Source organism: Netta rufina (genome assembly GCF_964035555.1).
Source record: "Netta rufina genome assembly, chromosome: 22".
NCBI lineage: Eukaryota > Metazoa > Chordata > Aves > Anseriformes > Anatidae > Netta > Netta rufina.
This window is the reverse complement of record NC_140146.1, coordinates 7,147,581-7,163,264: the sequence shown is the minus strand read 5'-3', so window position 1 is coordinate 7,163,264 and position 15,684 is coordinate 7,147,581. Positions and strand designations below refer to the sequence as shown.

At 40.1% G+C, this 15,684-nt stretch overlaps 1 protein-coding gene across 2 annotated transcripts in view; it reads left to right on the top strand.

Annotated features, from left to right (window-relative positions):
* CAMTA1 (calmodulin binding transcription activator 1) overlaps positions 1–15,684 on the top strand; it is a gene marked incomplete at its 3' end in the record, with an annotated part of 330,178 nt that overhangs the window by 310,542 nt on the left and 3,952 nt on the right. The window contains exons 21-23 of one of the 2 annotated variants that reach the window (XM_084300275.1): positions 1,317–1,510; positions 1,707–1,781; positions 6,775–6,805. In XM_084300275.1, coding sequence (XP_084156401.1) covers positions 1,317–1,510; positions 1,707–1,781; positions 6,775–6,805 — 300 coding nt within the window. The remainder of the gene's footprint in view (positions 1–1,316; positions 1,511–1,706; positions 1,782–6,774; positions 6,806–15,684) is intronic. The other variant, XM_084300276.1, reaches the window with a different exon arrangement.

The window sequence follows — 15,684 nt, the reverse complement described above, 5'->3', positions numbered from 1 at the left end:
TATAGAGAGCAGTGGCTGCTGTGTCTGTGTCTCACCTGTCTGATAAAGTGAGCAGAAGTCATAGCTGATAAAATGTCCAGGAATAACAGTGCTAAAATGCTTGAAAGTGATAAAGCTTTCAAAATAACACTCTGTCATAATGCTAGTTAAAAGGTATGATTGCAACTTCTATAGATTATTCTACATCTCTATTAACCTTACAGAAGATGGCTTTTTAAAATATTTATGATGGTGTATGGTTTCTGTTAAGTGGCCATCTACCTGCGCATTTTAAAAGAAAAGGGCATAAAATAAAGATTTGCTTTTAACGTGTTTATTCATGCTTTGTTTGAAATCACAGGGATAGAAATAATACAGCAGTGCTGTAGGGAATTCTGAATGTAACTGCTTGTACAGATTTGCATGTTCAATGGATGCTTATTTATAGACTTCTAATGAGAATTAGTTTTGTCAATGATTTGTTTTGTTTGTTACATGTTATTCTATTTGAAATGTTTGGATTTAAATGGGTATATGAGCAATAAAGACTTTTACAGGATTGTGTTGCAGCGCAGAAAAAGCTGTTTTAAGTTGGCTTTTCAAAGTTATTTGTCCTAAGGAAATGAAATACACATGTGAACACCAAAATAGGTTCTGAAAGTAATTCATTCACAAGATACATTTAAGTGAAGACATTTAAAAAGTGTATTTTGTCTTCTGCTAATTTGTTAGCATTTTGGAATACTTACTTGTGCTGCTTTATTCGTATAGTTACTTAGATGGGTGTATTTTGCTGCTGTTGCTATGAGACTTGACAAATAATAGCTGCACAGAAATGAGCATCCTATACTTTTAATCAGATTTCTGCATGCAAGGGAAACTAACAGTTCATCTAAGTGTACTTAATTGAATTGTTTAATGCAGAACCACTCCAGTAAAAATATGAAACAGTGTAAACACAACTCAGGACTGGCTCCAGTTGCTCTAAAGTTGGTTGTGAGTGTAGTACAACTGCATCTGGCCATTAGCATATACTCATAGAGCCGCTGATGGCTAGGCGTTAAAACCAATCCCATCAAACTGTTCCATTGACAGCAAAACAGGTAGTTGCTTTCCTGATGCAGACCAGGTTCTGCACCTGACTTCATAGTTGTTCTGGTTTGCTGTAGCCCTTTTCTCAAGGAGTTCCCAATCAGTGAGTAGGTCCTCATTTGCTTTACATCATGTCTTAGCAGTGCAAGTGGCCTTTCACTGTAGAAACCTGCTTCTTGCTGTTACTGCTTTTTTGTTTTGTTTTGTTTTTGGAACGCCTCAGCTTTTCTTTGTTTTTCTTGTAGTATGCACTTTATAAAAAGATGACACAAGCTGCCATTCTTATCCAGAGCAAATTCCGAAGCTATTATGAGCAGAAAAAATTCCAGCAGAGCCGAAGAGCCGCAATGCTGATCCAGCAGTACTACCGCAGCTACAAAGAATGTGGGAAGAGGAAGCAAAACCGTCGGGCAGCCACCATTGTACAACAGAAACTCAGGTGAGTTGTTGGGATTGTTAAGTGCTACCAGGATCTTTTTATATGACATTGTTTACACTGGTCGGGGTTGTGCTGTAGTTTAAATAGGCCAGTGGGATAACTACAGTGGTTCGTAGGATGATTATTCTCACATTTGCTGCTGTCCTCCACAGTTTTGCCTGTGCTTCAAAGTTGTTTTTTTTGTGTGTGTGTTTAGAAGCAGTCTGCTTACCAAGAAACAGGATCAAGCTGCTCGCAAGATCATGAGATTTTTACGACGCTGCCGCCACAGGTACAGCATTACCTTATGGTATCTGCCCTTCAGTAGAGCAATTTAACAATATTCAAGTGTGTCAGCAGGGAGTGCAATGTAAGGGATAATAGAATCAACTCTCTACAGATCTTTTAATCAAATAACAAAGCACAGCTGCTTCCAAGATACACTCACAGAAAGGGAATCTTTAACTTAGGACTGTTGCTGAATGCTGAAAGAGAATCATCATGTTCACTTCCACTGCTGATACAGTAAAGCAGCCAAGGTCATGTCAGGCAGACACAGAATAAAGAAATATTGAGTTAAAAAAAAAAAAAAAAAAAAAGGTTTTTAAAGTTGAATTTGAGGATGTTGGGAGCAGGGTGGAGAGGGGATAAGCTCTTTGAAGGATAGCTACAGCTTATAAATGCTACACAGATCTGTATGCTGCACAGACTGTTTGTGGTATGTGGTAAAATGCAAAATGTGATATCTTGTGTATACCAGAAATACTTTTAGTTTAGTCACAAGGGTCAATTGGTAGACTGTTGTCAAATATAGCTTCTTTTTAATGTGGACAGGTGGAATGTGCCAGCAAAGTAGAAATTAGTTCACTTCAGCCACTCCACACATACTCAGTAACTGGGAGTACAGACAAAGACATGAAGATGAATTCTCTCCTGTCAGTGTGAAAACGTGAGCATGCTTGCCAAAGTGCTCACTTGAAAAATGAGGCAGGTTGACACATGACACTACTGTGCCAGTACTCTGCTATATGCAGAGTGTCTGTCCTGATTTTCCAATGAAAGGAGCCCATATATGATCAGTTTGCAAACTGGAAATTTGCCTAGACAAAAGTAAATTTAGATGTTTCTGACTCTGCTCTCCATTCTCACCACACACGCATCTCATCTGCTAGCAGGAGCTGGTCTGACCTAATATATTTTAAAGCATGTATAGTTAAGCCCAGTGATGTCTGAGAGTAAACAGAGCTCTGAAAGTCAGAGACGCATGTGATAAACTTGATTTTAGACACGTGACTCTAGTGATGTGGAAGATTTTAGAGCTGCAGTTTGCAGGAGGTTGGTGTGGCTCATGTTGTGCAAGGACATCTTACCTCCAGGTTCAATGGCAAGTAACATGCAGATAAGAAAGAGGGCTTTATAGCTTCCAGGACAGTTCTAAATGCATTTGAAACAGCCACAGTAGATCATGAAGAAGCACACATGGCTTTGTGCTCATAGCGGGGTGTATGGAAGGGACTAAAAGGTTTGTTTGATCATGTTCATTAGGCAGCTTGTCCCACTGAATTAGACAGACTTGAAATTTATATCCTCTCAGATCTGCTTGAGGTCCACGCAGTCCCTGGGGAAGCCACCTACCTGTTGCCATCTTTGAAGCTTATGGAGTAAAACTGCCAGATGCTCTTACAGCTGACTTGCATACCCAAGTCCAGAGAATGTCACAATTAGTTTTATCACTGGGTTTCCCAATAATGTCTGGAATGTGCAATGTACTTCCTTCATGCTCCGTTAGATCTTCCTCTGTCAAGTAGCCTAGACTCTTTAGAATTGCCCATGGTTCCAGCAGTTCTTCTTGCCTTCAGCTCATTGCCTTCCTCTTTCTCAGCATCTCCTATTTCCTTCTTAGAGCAAGACCTACTCATCTGCATCACTGAAGTTTGCAGGCAAGACACTTTCCCTTTGCCTGTAGCCTGATCTTTCTTTTGAGCAGCATTGTCCCTGCTGCCGTGTACCTCCGGGAGAAGGGTTTAGGTCTTGTGTATTTCTAGACAAGCAATAAGAACAAGAATCAGGTGGGGGGAATCCATTGTGAGGTGTTCTCCGGCTTCTGTCATGCTGCACAGAAACTCAAACTTCTGCAACAGTGCAGCCCTGTGTGTATCTGTAGGCACTTTGTTAGAGATTATGGTGTCTTGGGAAGTAGTCCATGGTTCCTGGTTAGGATGCAATAGAGGGAAAAAAATATTTCTACCGAAGATGTGACCGTTTCAAAACTGCCTTGCATTTTCTTCTGAAATGAAAACAATCACAGTCATGGTCATGTACTTTTTCTAAACAATTATAAGGGTTTAAAACTGTGTTAGTGTTATTAATATTAACAGACGCAAACTTTTATCCAGGAGCATTTTGGCATCAGCAAATGCAAAAAATAAAAGCAAAATTTCCCATATATGATAAAAACAGTGTTGAGAATCTGTTTGACACCAACATAACTTTAGAGAACTTCTTAAAAATTTGTGAAAAATTTGGGCCTCTTTTCCCATATTCCCTCTCCTTGTCAGAAAAGCTTGAAGTAAGCAGTTAAAAAAGAAAGATTTTTTTCCATAGTAGTTGGTGCTCTGTGCATGTAGGCTAAATCTGTGATCCTGGGATGATGCCACAGGGATATCTCATGGGCCCTTGGGTCCTCCTGACTTCAGGTACCATACAGAGTGATCTGGTCCTTGTGCTTGCTTGAGCTTGTTGAACAATGATATGCCACTGAGGTTCATAGCCCTTTATTACCACATAGGATTTTGAAGGTAAATGGATTTAAGTGTTTTGCTTGTGTAAGCAACTGCAAAGGGATGGTGTAAAAGTGGAAGTAATACAGATGTAGTTACTAAACCAGACATTTACCTGTTCACTGTCTCAGTTGACTCTGAAACTGTCCCATTTGCTTCCTCACCTGGCTGGAAGGAGCCAAGGGCGAGAGCCATGTGCTTTCCCCAGCACAGCCACGTCCTGGCCTTGGACCATTTGCGTTCTTTCCTTCCAAAGCCAGGCCCTGCAACCTTCTTTCAGTGCTGCCCTGTTCATTGTGCGTGTACACTGGGGTACTAGGTGGCAAGACAAGGTAATTGGTTCCTTCTCATCTGCTGCTCTTCAAGCTTTCAATCTCTTTTTTTTTTTTTTTTTTTTAACTTTCTCTTCTGTATCTTAATAATTAGACTTATTCCTTGCTACTTGGCTTTTCTTGCTTACATACTTCTAAAGATAATGTAATAAAACTTAGGATGTTAAATAAGTTTAAAAACACCTACATATATATATGCCTCATAACTTTGCCCTTTCAGCCTCCTATGTAATGCTCATATAGGATACAACTGATGGCCGTGTCCCCGGTACAATTCCACACACAGTTTCAGGGGTACTGCTTTTGAAATCCCACCACAGACTCCTGTTGAAATGCTCAAAATTAGCACATGTCTGCTGTAAACAGGAAACTAAGAAAGCCTAAAATACATCATCCATCCAGGCTCCTGAACATGCAGGGATAAGCCCGAACAACAAGTGTTATTTATTGCTCTTTATCATAAAAATGGCACGAGGCTACTTGTTAAACCACAGTGCCTTGTCAGTACTGGAGATAGAAATGACTGATATTTTTGGAAAATCTGGGGGAGTGACAGAGAAAAGAGAGTGTATGCAGGAGCATCAAAGCAGGATCTTGTAGCAGATGCCTGTCAGCTGATAGACAAGGCAGGATGTAAAAGCCACTTGCAGTCTGTCATACAGATATTGAGCTAAGTGAAAAGGCAGTGAATTCTTAAAGTTCAAAATTCAACCTCAAAAAAAAAAAAAAATTGACTTTTGTTCACATACAGATTCTGTTGCTGGAGTTTTACTGAGAGATTATCCTGTAGCCTTTATGCAAGGGTTACTCAGGCTTTCTCCTGGTAACCATCTGGTTGCTTACTTTTCACACATTTTTTAAATAGATCAAAGTCTAGTTTAAGCCAATTATGAGAACTCTTTCTAGGCTAACATTCAGAAGAACAGCTTAACTGATCTTCCTGTTCCATTTTTTTTACAATTAGCTTTTTGTCACAAATACCAAGTAGAGCAAACATGATTCCTATCAGCTTGAGGATCCATGTCAGTGTGTGTAAATAGGTGTGTCAGTCTTGTGATCTCTGATCTCCTGAGCTTATGCTTGTTGCCTGATCAGACAGTATTTCCAGCGTTTAGACAGTTAATGATGTGGTTGGAGCTCTTTTAGTAATGAATGAGTAGACTTTGCTGAAAATCAGAAGAGGGATGTAAGTTTTGGTTGAGTGTATTCTTACAGAAGATATTGGCACTCTACTGGTTGAATGTTAGCAGGCATCATGAAGACAAAAGTAGTCGTTCATCATCAGCAGTCATTCTGATTTCTGATGCTCAGATGTATTTTTTCCTTTTGACTTTAAAAAAATTGTTTATTCATCTGTTGTCATGTTGTCAAAAATCTGGTGAAAAAAATGCATCAACCATAGCACGGTACCAACATGACTTGTAGCTGAAGTGTTGGTTGTAGAGAATGAGAAACACAACCTTCCTGGCCTCATAGGAGAGCTTCACCCATCATTGTTCCTTGCCCAGACCTCTCCATTCATTGGCATTTGGCTTTCAACCTAAAATTAGCTGTTACACGTACTATGAATTGGCTTGTCTCCTGGAATACTGTCCTGTGTGAGACAGAATTAAAGGTTTAAGTATTTAATAGTTTTGGAAAGAATCTGCCTATTTAGTGTTTTCCAACTACTTTAGAGCTGTAAGGAAAACTGAGAGCTCTGAAGTAGGTTTGGGTTATCTGAACTGAATCCAGATGTGATCCATACAGTCAGCTTTCTCCAGGAAGATAATGTTCTATTTCCTATTCTTTCTCTGAGTTCTATGAAAACTTCATTCTTCTGAGAAGTATCTGCACCACTGCTAGGCTGTGCTGCAGTGTTTTTTATGGAGTAGCATTTGGCCTGAGTTAGAAATCAGATAGTTGTTGCAAGAAGGGAAAGCAGGATGCAGCTGGAAATACCATGGGGATGACAGTACTGGATTTATTTATTTCCTGCCCTAAAACACCTCAGCAAAGGACTCCTCTTCCCTGGTAAAGAGGAGGAGTCCAGTAGGCAGGAGGTGGGAAGGATTCTCTCTCTCCAGGCAAGCAGAAGTGTTGTCTCCTTCTCCCTGAACTGAATCTCTTGGTAAGGTACGGTTATTGCCATGTGTGTGCTAATAGCTCTTTGGTATTGTTTTGCAATCTGAAGCCCACTGGTGGACCATAGGCTGTACAAAAGGGTGAGTGTAGCTGCCTGCTAGCCAGTTCCTCTCTTCCATTTTAAATATTTTTGCTTTCTGCTTGCTTGCATGGGGCTGCAGCCAAGATATGCCAGTAAGTTTCACCTCCATTAATTATATAAACAGAAACCTGTATAAACTAACCCTACTGCAATGACTAACACTGCTGCTTTTATAACAGGACAGAGCTCTGCAGTAGATGTTACCAATGCATGAACATGTGAAAAAGGACGTGTATTCATCATGGGCATGCTTAGGCGGTGGTGTTGTTGGGATATTTTACAGTATCCAAATAGACTGTTAGTAGATCTTGGAACTTGACTGTGTCTGCATTTACATACCCTCAATGAATAACGATGTCCTTTGTTGTGAGAATGTAATGGCATTCAGGCTAGAAGCTGCTGTACAGGTGCAGCTTACGCTAGAGGGGTATTTGTTTCTGCCGGAGCCAGAGTGAAGTAGAAGAGCTCTTCACACTGTTTTTTTTCTTCCTAAGATGACTAAGCACCAATGCTTATCTTCCAGAAGTTGCTCTTCGGTAAGTTACACATCTGGTTACCTTGCCAGGGCCAGCTCTTTGCTACCCAACAGAAGAGTGAGAATACACCAGTGTTCCCATGGAAGGTGACAGTCCCTGTATGAGCAGAGGATGCTGTGGCTTCCAAGACACGTGTGCCTGAGTTGTCAGCAGGACTGCTCAATATCACTTTGAATTTGAGAGGCTGTAGGACAACAGAGTTTATATTCTTTGGCAGAAGCTGCAGCTGGAAATAGCACTGTGTTCATTACTACTATTTCAAGAGGAATTGTGTGAACTCTTGTTCTTGTAGCATTCAGAATAGAAAACTGAACTGTTGATTGTGGAGATTTACTGACCTTGAAATGCAGAGATGATTTTTGCAATTTAGGATTGAGCGTATAAATCAGGCATAAGACTGCTGGAGGCATCATTACTGGTTTAACTATTGACCCTAATAACGAAGCAATAACTAATGATGTTTCTTTCAAAACTTTCAACATTTTCGTTGCATATTCTTAGATTTTTACAACTAAGAGTTTGGGTTCTTTAATAACAACCAGTGAAGCAAGAATGTCTTGAAATGGGAATAGAGGCCCAGATGTGCCTTAACTTTTTGAGTCCTTGATTTGATGGATTTTGCCCTGATGGAGGAAGAGAAACGTTGCTCTTGATTGCAGAGGCACCAGTGCTGTGCCAGAACTTGCTAGCCAGAACGCCATGGATCCAGCTCTTATGGTTTATGTTAATGTATGTTTCATCTAATGCAGGTTAAATCAGGAACAGTGTAAGAATTTCTTGCATTCCTTTAATGGTGGACCAACTGGGTGGCTTGTTTTTACTAATCTGATTCTTTGGGTATAGTTAAGGCTGGTGCTTTTTGGTCTACAGTTGTGTGTATGGTTTCAAAGGCCTCTTGGGGGGGGGAACATAATTTGGTTTTGAAAACAAATCAGTTTAAGTAACTTTAAAAAAAAAAAAAAACAGTCATTCTGATTAGATACATCAACCTATCTTTGTTGTAAGGGTATTAGTAAGTGTTGATCTTTTTCTTATAAAAGTAGACAAGTTTAACTATCTTTAATCTTGGGGTCAGCTGCCATGTGCTATAGGACAGTAATGACTGCTGCAGACAAACGAGGATATTTTCTTGAGCTACCGGTAGAGCAGGACACACAGTGTGTACGAAAACAACTAGCATAGCTTCCAGCCTTTCCTGTTTTGCAGTTTTGGTGCTCTCTTCTCAGTCTTCCTTCTCTCCAGGTAATTTTTGCTAAACTGATGGGGCTGGCCACGTGCAGGCATGCCTGCTAGATTCCTGCTGTGCCCCAGATGTGGGTGCCTCTGCCTTGCTGTCCACAGGCTTGGGATGCCAGCAGAAAGCCCCACTATGAGGTCAGGGTGCATGCTGCAACCCTGGGTGCTGCACAGGCTGGAAGCTACACTGCGTTCCCCACTAGCAGCACCATGTGTGTGTGACCTTTGCACATCAAACATGAGGGGGGTAAATTTTAAGACCTTTGTTCTGTGTTTAGGAAAAATGATTTAAACTTAAAATGCGCATACCAAAGTGGGCTAGTTGCATTCAAAACTGAAAAAGTGCAATGTGTGACTTAAACACAGACAAGTAAAGTAATTGTTCTTGTGTGCCTTTCCATTCAAGACTAGGAGTCTGAGTTGGAGAGCAGATGCATGCTGCAGTCTCAAGGTATACTAAAGCTGGTTCGTGTTATGTGGTCAGTGCACCTAGTACAGGAGACTGTGAAGAGCAGTCCATATGTGAGACCTCAGTATGTGCATTTTGAAAGCTTGCTAGTTAAGTGAATGGTTGGTGGACAATAGTATGTATTCACAGAATATTCATCAACACTACGTGATGTGTTTCAGTCTTCTGTTAGTTCACATGTATGGGATGGAAAACAGCAGTGTAGCTGCTGTATTGTATTGGGTGCTCTACAGGGAGACTGAGCACCCAGATAGAATTGAAGAAGCAAGAGAAAGGTGCAGGTACACAGCTAGCACCCAACTCCCTGGGCATGAGCAAAACCAGGGAAAGCCATCCCAAGGGCATGCTCCGTGGGCATAGTGACTCAGCTCAAGGTCCCTTTGACAGCCCAGTCACCAGTATTGGACAATTAGTTGTTGTACCTTAAGACTTCATGTTTGTAAAAGCAAATCAAAAATTACCAGAAAGCAGATTTACAGATTCTGAAGGTCTAGTAGTATATGCAAGTTTTGCTTTGAATGGCAAATGATGTGGGATACATCAGGAAATCAGGGAGTTGCCACTCCCAGGAGAAGGCTTAATGGCTAGGGTAGATGGTCTGAAAGAAGCCCAGAACTTCAGTTATGTTGTTCTTTGAATTGTGTGGGGCTTCACACTGTTATCTCAGGTTTTGTGTACAGTAACATTCAGCTGTTCGAACGGCTGTTGAAAGTTTTGGTAGAAGTAGAATCTGTGAGAAAAATTGACTGGATTAAAATTTCTTTTAGCCAAAGGCAAGAAAAACAAGTATAAGCAAAAAAACTATTCCTATGTGTGTTCTAGTGATCTGTCCTTAGCTTTATTAGCATTGTCTGCAGTGGCGGTTTCTAGCACTGAGAGCTCTTCCAAAGAAAACATAGTAATGAATTCTGTTTTACACATAAAATACTGTAAGAGCAATCCTTGATATCCTGTGGTAGTATGTGTCAAATTTTCTCATACTCCTCTGTTGGGCTTCACAGGGATGTCTGTTGGTGAAGCGATGAGCTTATGGGAACAGCATTCAGTTGATATTTAATAATACGTTGCAGGCAAATGTATTCGTGTACATAGGTACAAGTAAAATATACTGCTAATATTCTCCCTTTTCCAGTAGGTCAGTGTTTTATTTTTAAGGCAGTGGTTTGTCGTTTTGTACATTCCTTACAGTGGGACCCAGTCAGTAATGCAGGCATCTGGATTCACCTCTAATGCACATCACTGAAGAAGCATGAATCAGGAAAACAGTTTCAATCACGCTAAATTAACTTGTTCTGCTTAAATGTACTTTCACTAATTATCTGGAAAACGTTAGCTATAAAATATCACAAAGTCTATCAACTGCTGTTCTGCTGAAATAATAAGTTTGTTATGGCAAGTGATTTTTTTGCTGCTTTGAGTTCATGTACAACATGTGCATATGCTGTTTGTGCTTGCACATATGAAAAGCATTTTGGGGCCCACTGGTTTATCCATATATGCTGAAGGAATGTCTGTAATGTACAAAGTTGATGTATACTGTACACAGACATTGCACTCACATAGATAGTATGCATACGCAGATAAGTGTTTGCTTCCATGTTTCAGTTTGAGATCAATTTGAAAAGAGGTTTTCATTATTTTTTCTGGATTGATTTGGGTTATATTAAACCGTGAGCAGTAAAGGGAGGAAAGGGGTGACATTTTATATTCCAACTTAAGTGAGACTAAATTTGCTATCTTAGAATCATAGAATCATTAAGGTTGGAAGAGACCTTCAAGTTCATTCTGCAGTAGAAGTTAAAAGACTTCCTAGAAGCAAAAAAAAAAAAAATAAAAATCCAGTTATTATTGCCTTTAAGTAATAGTTTTACTTCTCAGAGGAATTTAGTCCAGTGGACATATTTCAGCTGACCAGTGCTTGCTATGCAGAGTTGTCCCTGCTCATCTGTTAAGCCATCCTCTGTAGCTTCCCGTGAAAGAGACCTTTGTAGTCCAGAATCAGGATGTGAACAGGAATATGTCTGATTGAGCTGTTACCCCTTTTGCCTCTCAGTAGGCAGGTGATCTAGAGCAGAGCACAAGGAGCAAGTCTCTTCGCACTGGTCACTTCCTGCCTGCAGCAAAGCTTAAGTTCTCTCTGGGGCAGAACAGGTGCAGTTGTTATCGATGATAAGTAAAAAGGAATGTATTCATTTATGGTATCTTTCATTTACAAGTAGATTCCCCTTCCCCTACCTCATTTCTTATTTGATTAAATGCTGCTCTCCAGTGTGGGGAGTGTGCACGTAACACCTGAATTCATTTTCTCTGGTAAGTATAACTTTATTTTCTACCTGAGTAAACAACATTTCCTATATTTTGTTGTTGTCTGCATAACCTTCCCTTTCTTGGCATTTCAGCATTGAACCCCTTCCTACTCCTGTGCAACTAAGACTTCTTTTTTTTTTTTTTTTTTAGTATATTTTTAATATATGCTATGCAGCAGCAATTTAATTTAAGTATCTAGGTTTTTATGCTTCTAAATGAGATTGAGAATGGGGGAATGTTATAAGGGATTGAAAAGTCCCATTTGTTCAAGTTTAGGACAATGTGAAAATAAGTATTGAGATATGCAGCACTACATGCAACAAAATTTTTCAAAGTAATTTCTTTTTTCATTTACCTCTTGCAGGGGGTGAATGTGTTTGGAGCTCAAATGTGTGTGTTAAATTGCAGACCGCATGCTCTGGGGTGTCATTCTTATTGGGCCTTTCTGTCTTTTTTGTTTTGCAACCCAAATGAGATATCTGGAAAAAGGCAAGAGCTCCCTTTTCTTAAATGTCCCACAGGCTATTTCAGCTCTCAGAGCAACAGGTAACTCACCAGAAAGACTACTCTGGCTCCTGCACCCTGTCTGTTAAATTGATCAGCATTGCCAGAACTTACTGCTATAAAATACAGATTCATTAAACATTTTCCTGGCTGGGCATTATGGAGTAAATTTGATGAAGCAGCTTTGTGTTATGCTTTACCCATGAAGCCATTGTTTGCTGGAATTCTTTCTCAGTAGGCCTAATTCATTTGCTGACACACTCCCATACAAGACTCGGGGAGGGTGGGTGGGGAGAGAAGTTGCTGCTCGCTTCTGGGGCTGTTGCTTTCTACATTGCTTCAGCACATAATGATGCAACCTCCTGGTATGGTGTCCAAGTAAGTAACACAGTTCAAAGGGCAGAAGCTTTGTCTGGCTGGAGCAATCTGGGAACTGGAACATAGCCCCTGAGTGTCAGGGTTGGAAACCCATAGGTGAAACCATCTTCTTTTCGTGAGTCAGTACTGTGGCCGTGATTCAGACACCTTAGCAGTGATCATCTCTATTGCACGTGCTTTTTCCGTCCATCTGCTCTTCAGCAATTGCTGAGGGAATGACCTTGTACTTTAAAAGTGTTTACCATCTAGGGGAAATGTTATTCGAGGAGGTTTTTGCTGAAGGCTTCATCAGTGCAAAAGCAAACTTAGAGTCCTTGTAATTCTGTGCATGGTTTCAGCAGCTATTGAAGTAGGACGGTACTTCTTGTTTGGAGTGTTGCAACAGACAAAGCCTGATACCTTTCCTGGTGTGCTCTGGATTGCAGCCATGTTATCACTTGAACTGTCCTCACCTCCAGTCCCCATGTAATTGGAAGTGCTTTCAGAAGTGATCTAAACCAGCACACTGGTGCCTGTAGATATCTAGCAAGATTTGTATACCATCCATAGCACATGGCCTGCTGGTATGATGTGCTCTCAGCTCTTGGTTTTCTGTTATTAAAACAAAGAAGTCCCACTGTTTGTCTACCAAACTGAACTGGAACATCATCCTTCTCTGCTGCAATAGCCTGTACTGTTCTATAAAATCTGTTAGTGTGCTTCCACCTAGAGTAGTTTATTAATGCTTCTAACTATGGATGCTACACTTTGGCCCTTCTCCCCTACCTGAATTTTGAGAGTGGAAAAAGAGCAATCAAGGTAGATTGTCTTCTAGCACAAAGGCAGCGCTATACTGTTCACTTAAATGCTGTCCTAGCAGCACTCACTCAGTAGATTTCTATTTTCAAGGGTCCTGATCTGTCCAGAGTTTTTCCCTGGCCAAATTACTTTTTAACTGCATTTGGAATTCTAGGGGCTTTATTACACAAAGGGTTAGCAAAGAGGGGATACCAACTCCACAGTCATGTTGACAACTTTACATTGCAGTAATGAAATCAAATCAATGTACCGCTGAACAAGGATCTTTCTCAAAAAGAAAAATGAAGTGCTAAATGAGGACTAAAAATTTGTGTTAAGATGCAGGAAGAGTTACAGCATAGACACTCCCATAAAGCATTAATTGGTAGAAAATAGTTAGCTTTAAGTTCTCTTGGTATAACAATTCAGTGTCTTGTTTAAGAATACAGTTATTTAAAATGATAAATAAATTACATTAATCTGGTATACGGCTTAATGCATGCACTGGTTCTGGCACTTCATATATAGCCCTGGTTTGGGAAAGAAGCAAGGCATTCACAATACTTCAGTGCTTTCCAGGTGTCACTCTGCCCATGAATTTGCTCAGTTATTGGTAGCAGTTAGAGTTGCTTCAGTTCCACTCTGTCCGTCCTATGCTGCAGAGCCTGGCTGCCTTTAGCCTGCTCCCAGGAGAGAGGAGACCACCTTCTCTGGCTTCTTGGTGCCAGCCCAGGGCTTCCCTGGACCTTGCTCTTCAGAGCGAGGATGAGAGATCCACAGCTGTAGGCTGTGGGTCTTACTACCTACTGTGCAGTACACTATACAAATAAATGATTCCTATACCTACCTGCACTCCCACTTTTAATGTAACAACTGCCCAATTATGTATACTAAACACAGGTTGGTTTAATAAAAGCAAATGTGGTAACTTCGTAAGTTTGGATGATCATCATCTTGAAGCATAGGATTATAAATGCTCTGGAATATATGGTTTGTTTCAAGCCATTATATAGTAAGCAGCATCTTTCAGTAATGGTACCCATGACAGATTTTCAAAGGCTGTATTGAATTTCCCTACAGTAAGGTTACTAGTATGTTTTTGTTTGTTTGTTTTTTAAGCAGTAATTATTATTGCACTTGCAAAATTTTTATAAGCCTGAAAATCTGCAAACCAATGTAAAACACATTTGACCAAGGAAAGCATTGCATATTTCTCAATAGATCTGTACTAGTGCAAATGTTTGTTGAGTGGTATAGTAATTAACTTGCATTGGCATGTATGTTCTGTTCCAGTTAAACAGATTGAATAGGTCTGCACCAGTACAGATATTGCATGCTGTAGGTTGAAGTTCGCAGCAAAGCATGTCTTGCGTTCTTCCTGCAAAAGTGCTTTGTTAGCATAGACTTTGCATGTTGAAGTGCTAAACTAAGGTATAGCATGTCTTGGTGAAAGAGCCACCAGCTTAAATAACGTGCATGTTCTCAGTAAGATCTACAATAACAGTTTGATTTTACATTGTGGTACTGAAGTGCAACAGAAAACACTTGGAAGTTGCACTGCAAATCATGCATTAATGGATGGTATCTTGAACATGTATATAATCTAAACATTAAAAATAATTTACTGCACAGATGCATACATTTTTCTAGCACAGCAATTATTTTGGTCAACTGCTTCTAAGTGGTGCAGTAACGGAAACATTAATAACTTCAAGATAGACTTCTGTTACAAAAAAAGAAAACTAAATATACTAAAAATGATCAATTTGTCATTTGCGAGCATTTTCAGTTCACTGCAACAGACCTCATGTTTCCTTTAATGAAAGGATGATGTGGAGTTAAGCAGGTAACGCCATAAGACATCCTAACACACTAGGAGCAAACAGGCTCGTTGTCTTTTGTTCGACACCAAAGTGCTCACTCCCCTCATGTCAGCGGGGTCTTTTATACAGTACCTTGCATAAAGCCAGAATTTTTCAGAAAATTTCACTGTAAAATTGTATTAGGAATTTTGGCTTGGCACAGCAGTACCCAAATAGGAAATCAGAACTGGTGTTACTGCTTGCTGCCTTGCCCTTTCCTCAGCCTGAAGATCAGAGTGCCTCCTGGCATCTGAGGGAGCTGTATTGAGACATTCTCTCTGCCTGACTTGGATTTCAGAAGAGTGCCATAGCCTCTTAAAGGTACGTCTTCAGGCTCTGAAAATGGCATGTGCATTTAGACTGGCAGAGCCCTCTACCTTTCCAGACATGATATTCTCCAACAGTTTGAGGTAAGCAGCAAAGGTCTGACCTTACTTGTATTGGTCAGCGTGATTTCTTCATTGACTCCAGTTTCCCCCAGTTTCATGCGTTAACATAGTGCCTGTGAGTGATAGAGCTTTGAGTGATCTAAACCAGGGAGTTAAAAACAACCAGCTTCTCCTGAGTATGTTTAACTGTATATGCAGAAAAATAAATTTAAAAAATAGTGGAGGTATATTTATAGGCCAAATCTAGAGGTCAGATTACAGCCTTCATCATGTTTTTGTATTACCAAGCTGGTGAAAGACACAAAAGATAATGTATGAGTACCTAAAAAGGCTACAAACTGGCATTCATGCTGCTTAGCTCTTTTGACATCTCAGTATCTAAAGTATATTTGCTTAGACTTTGTTAAATTAAATCAATT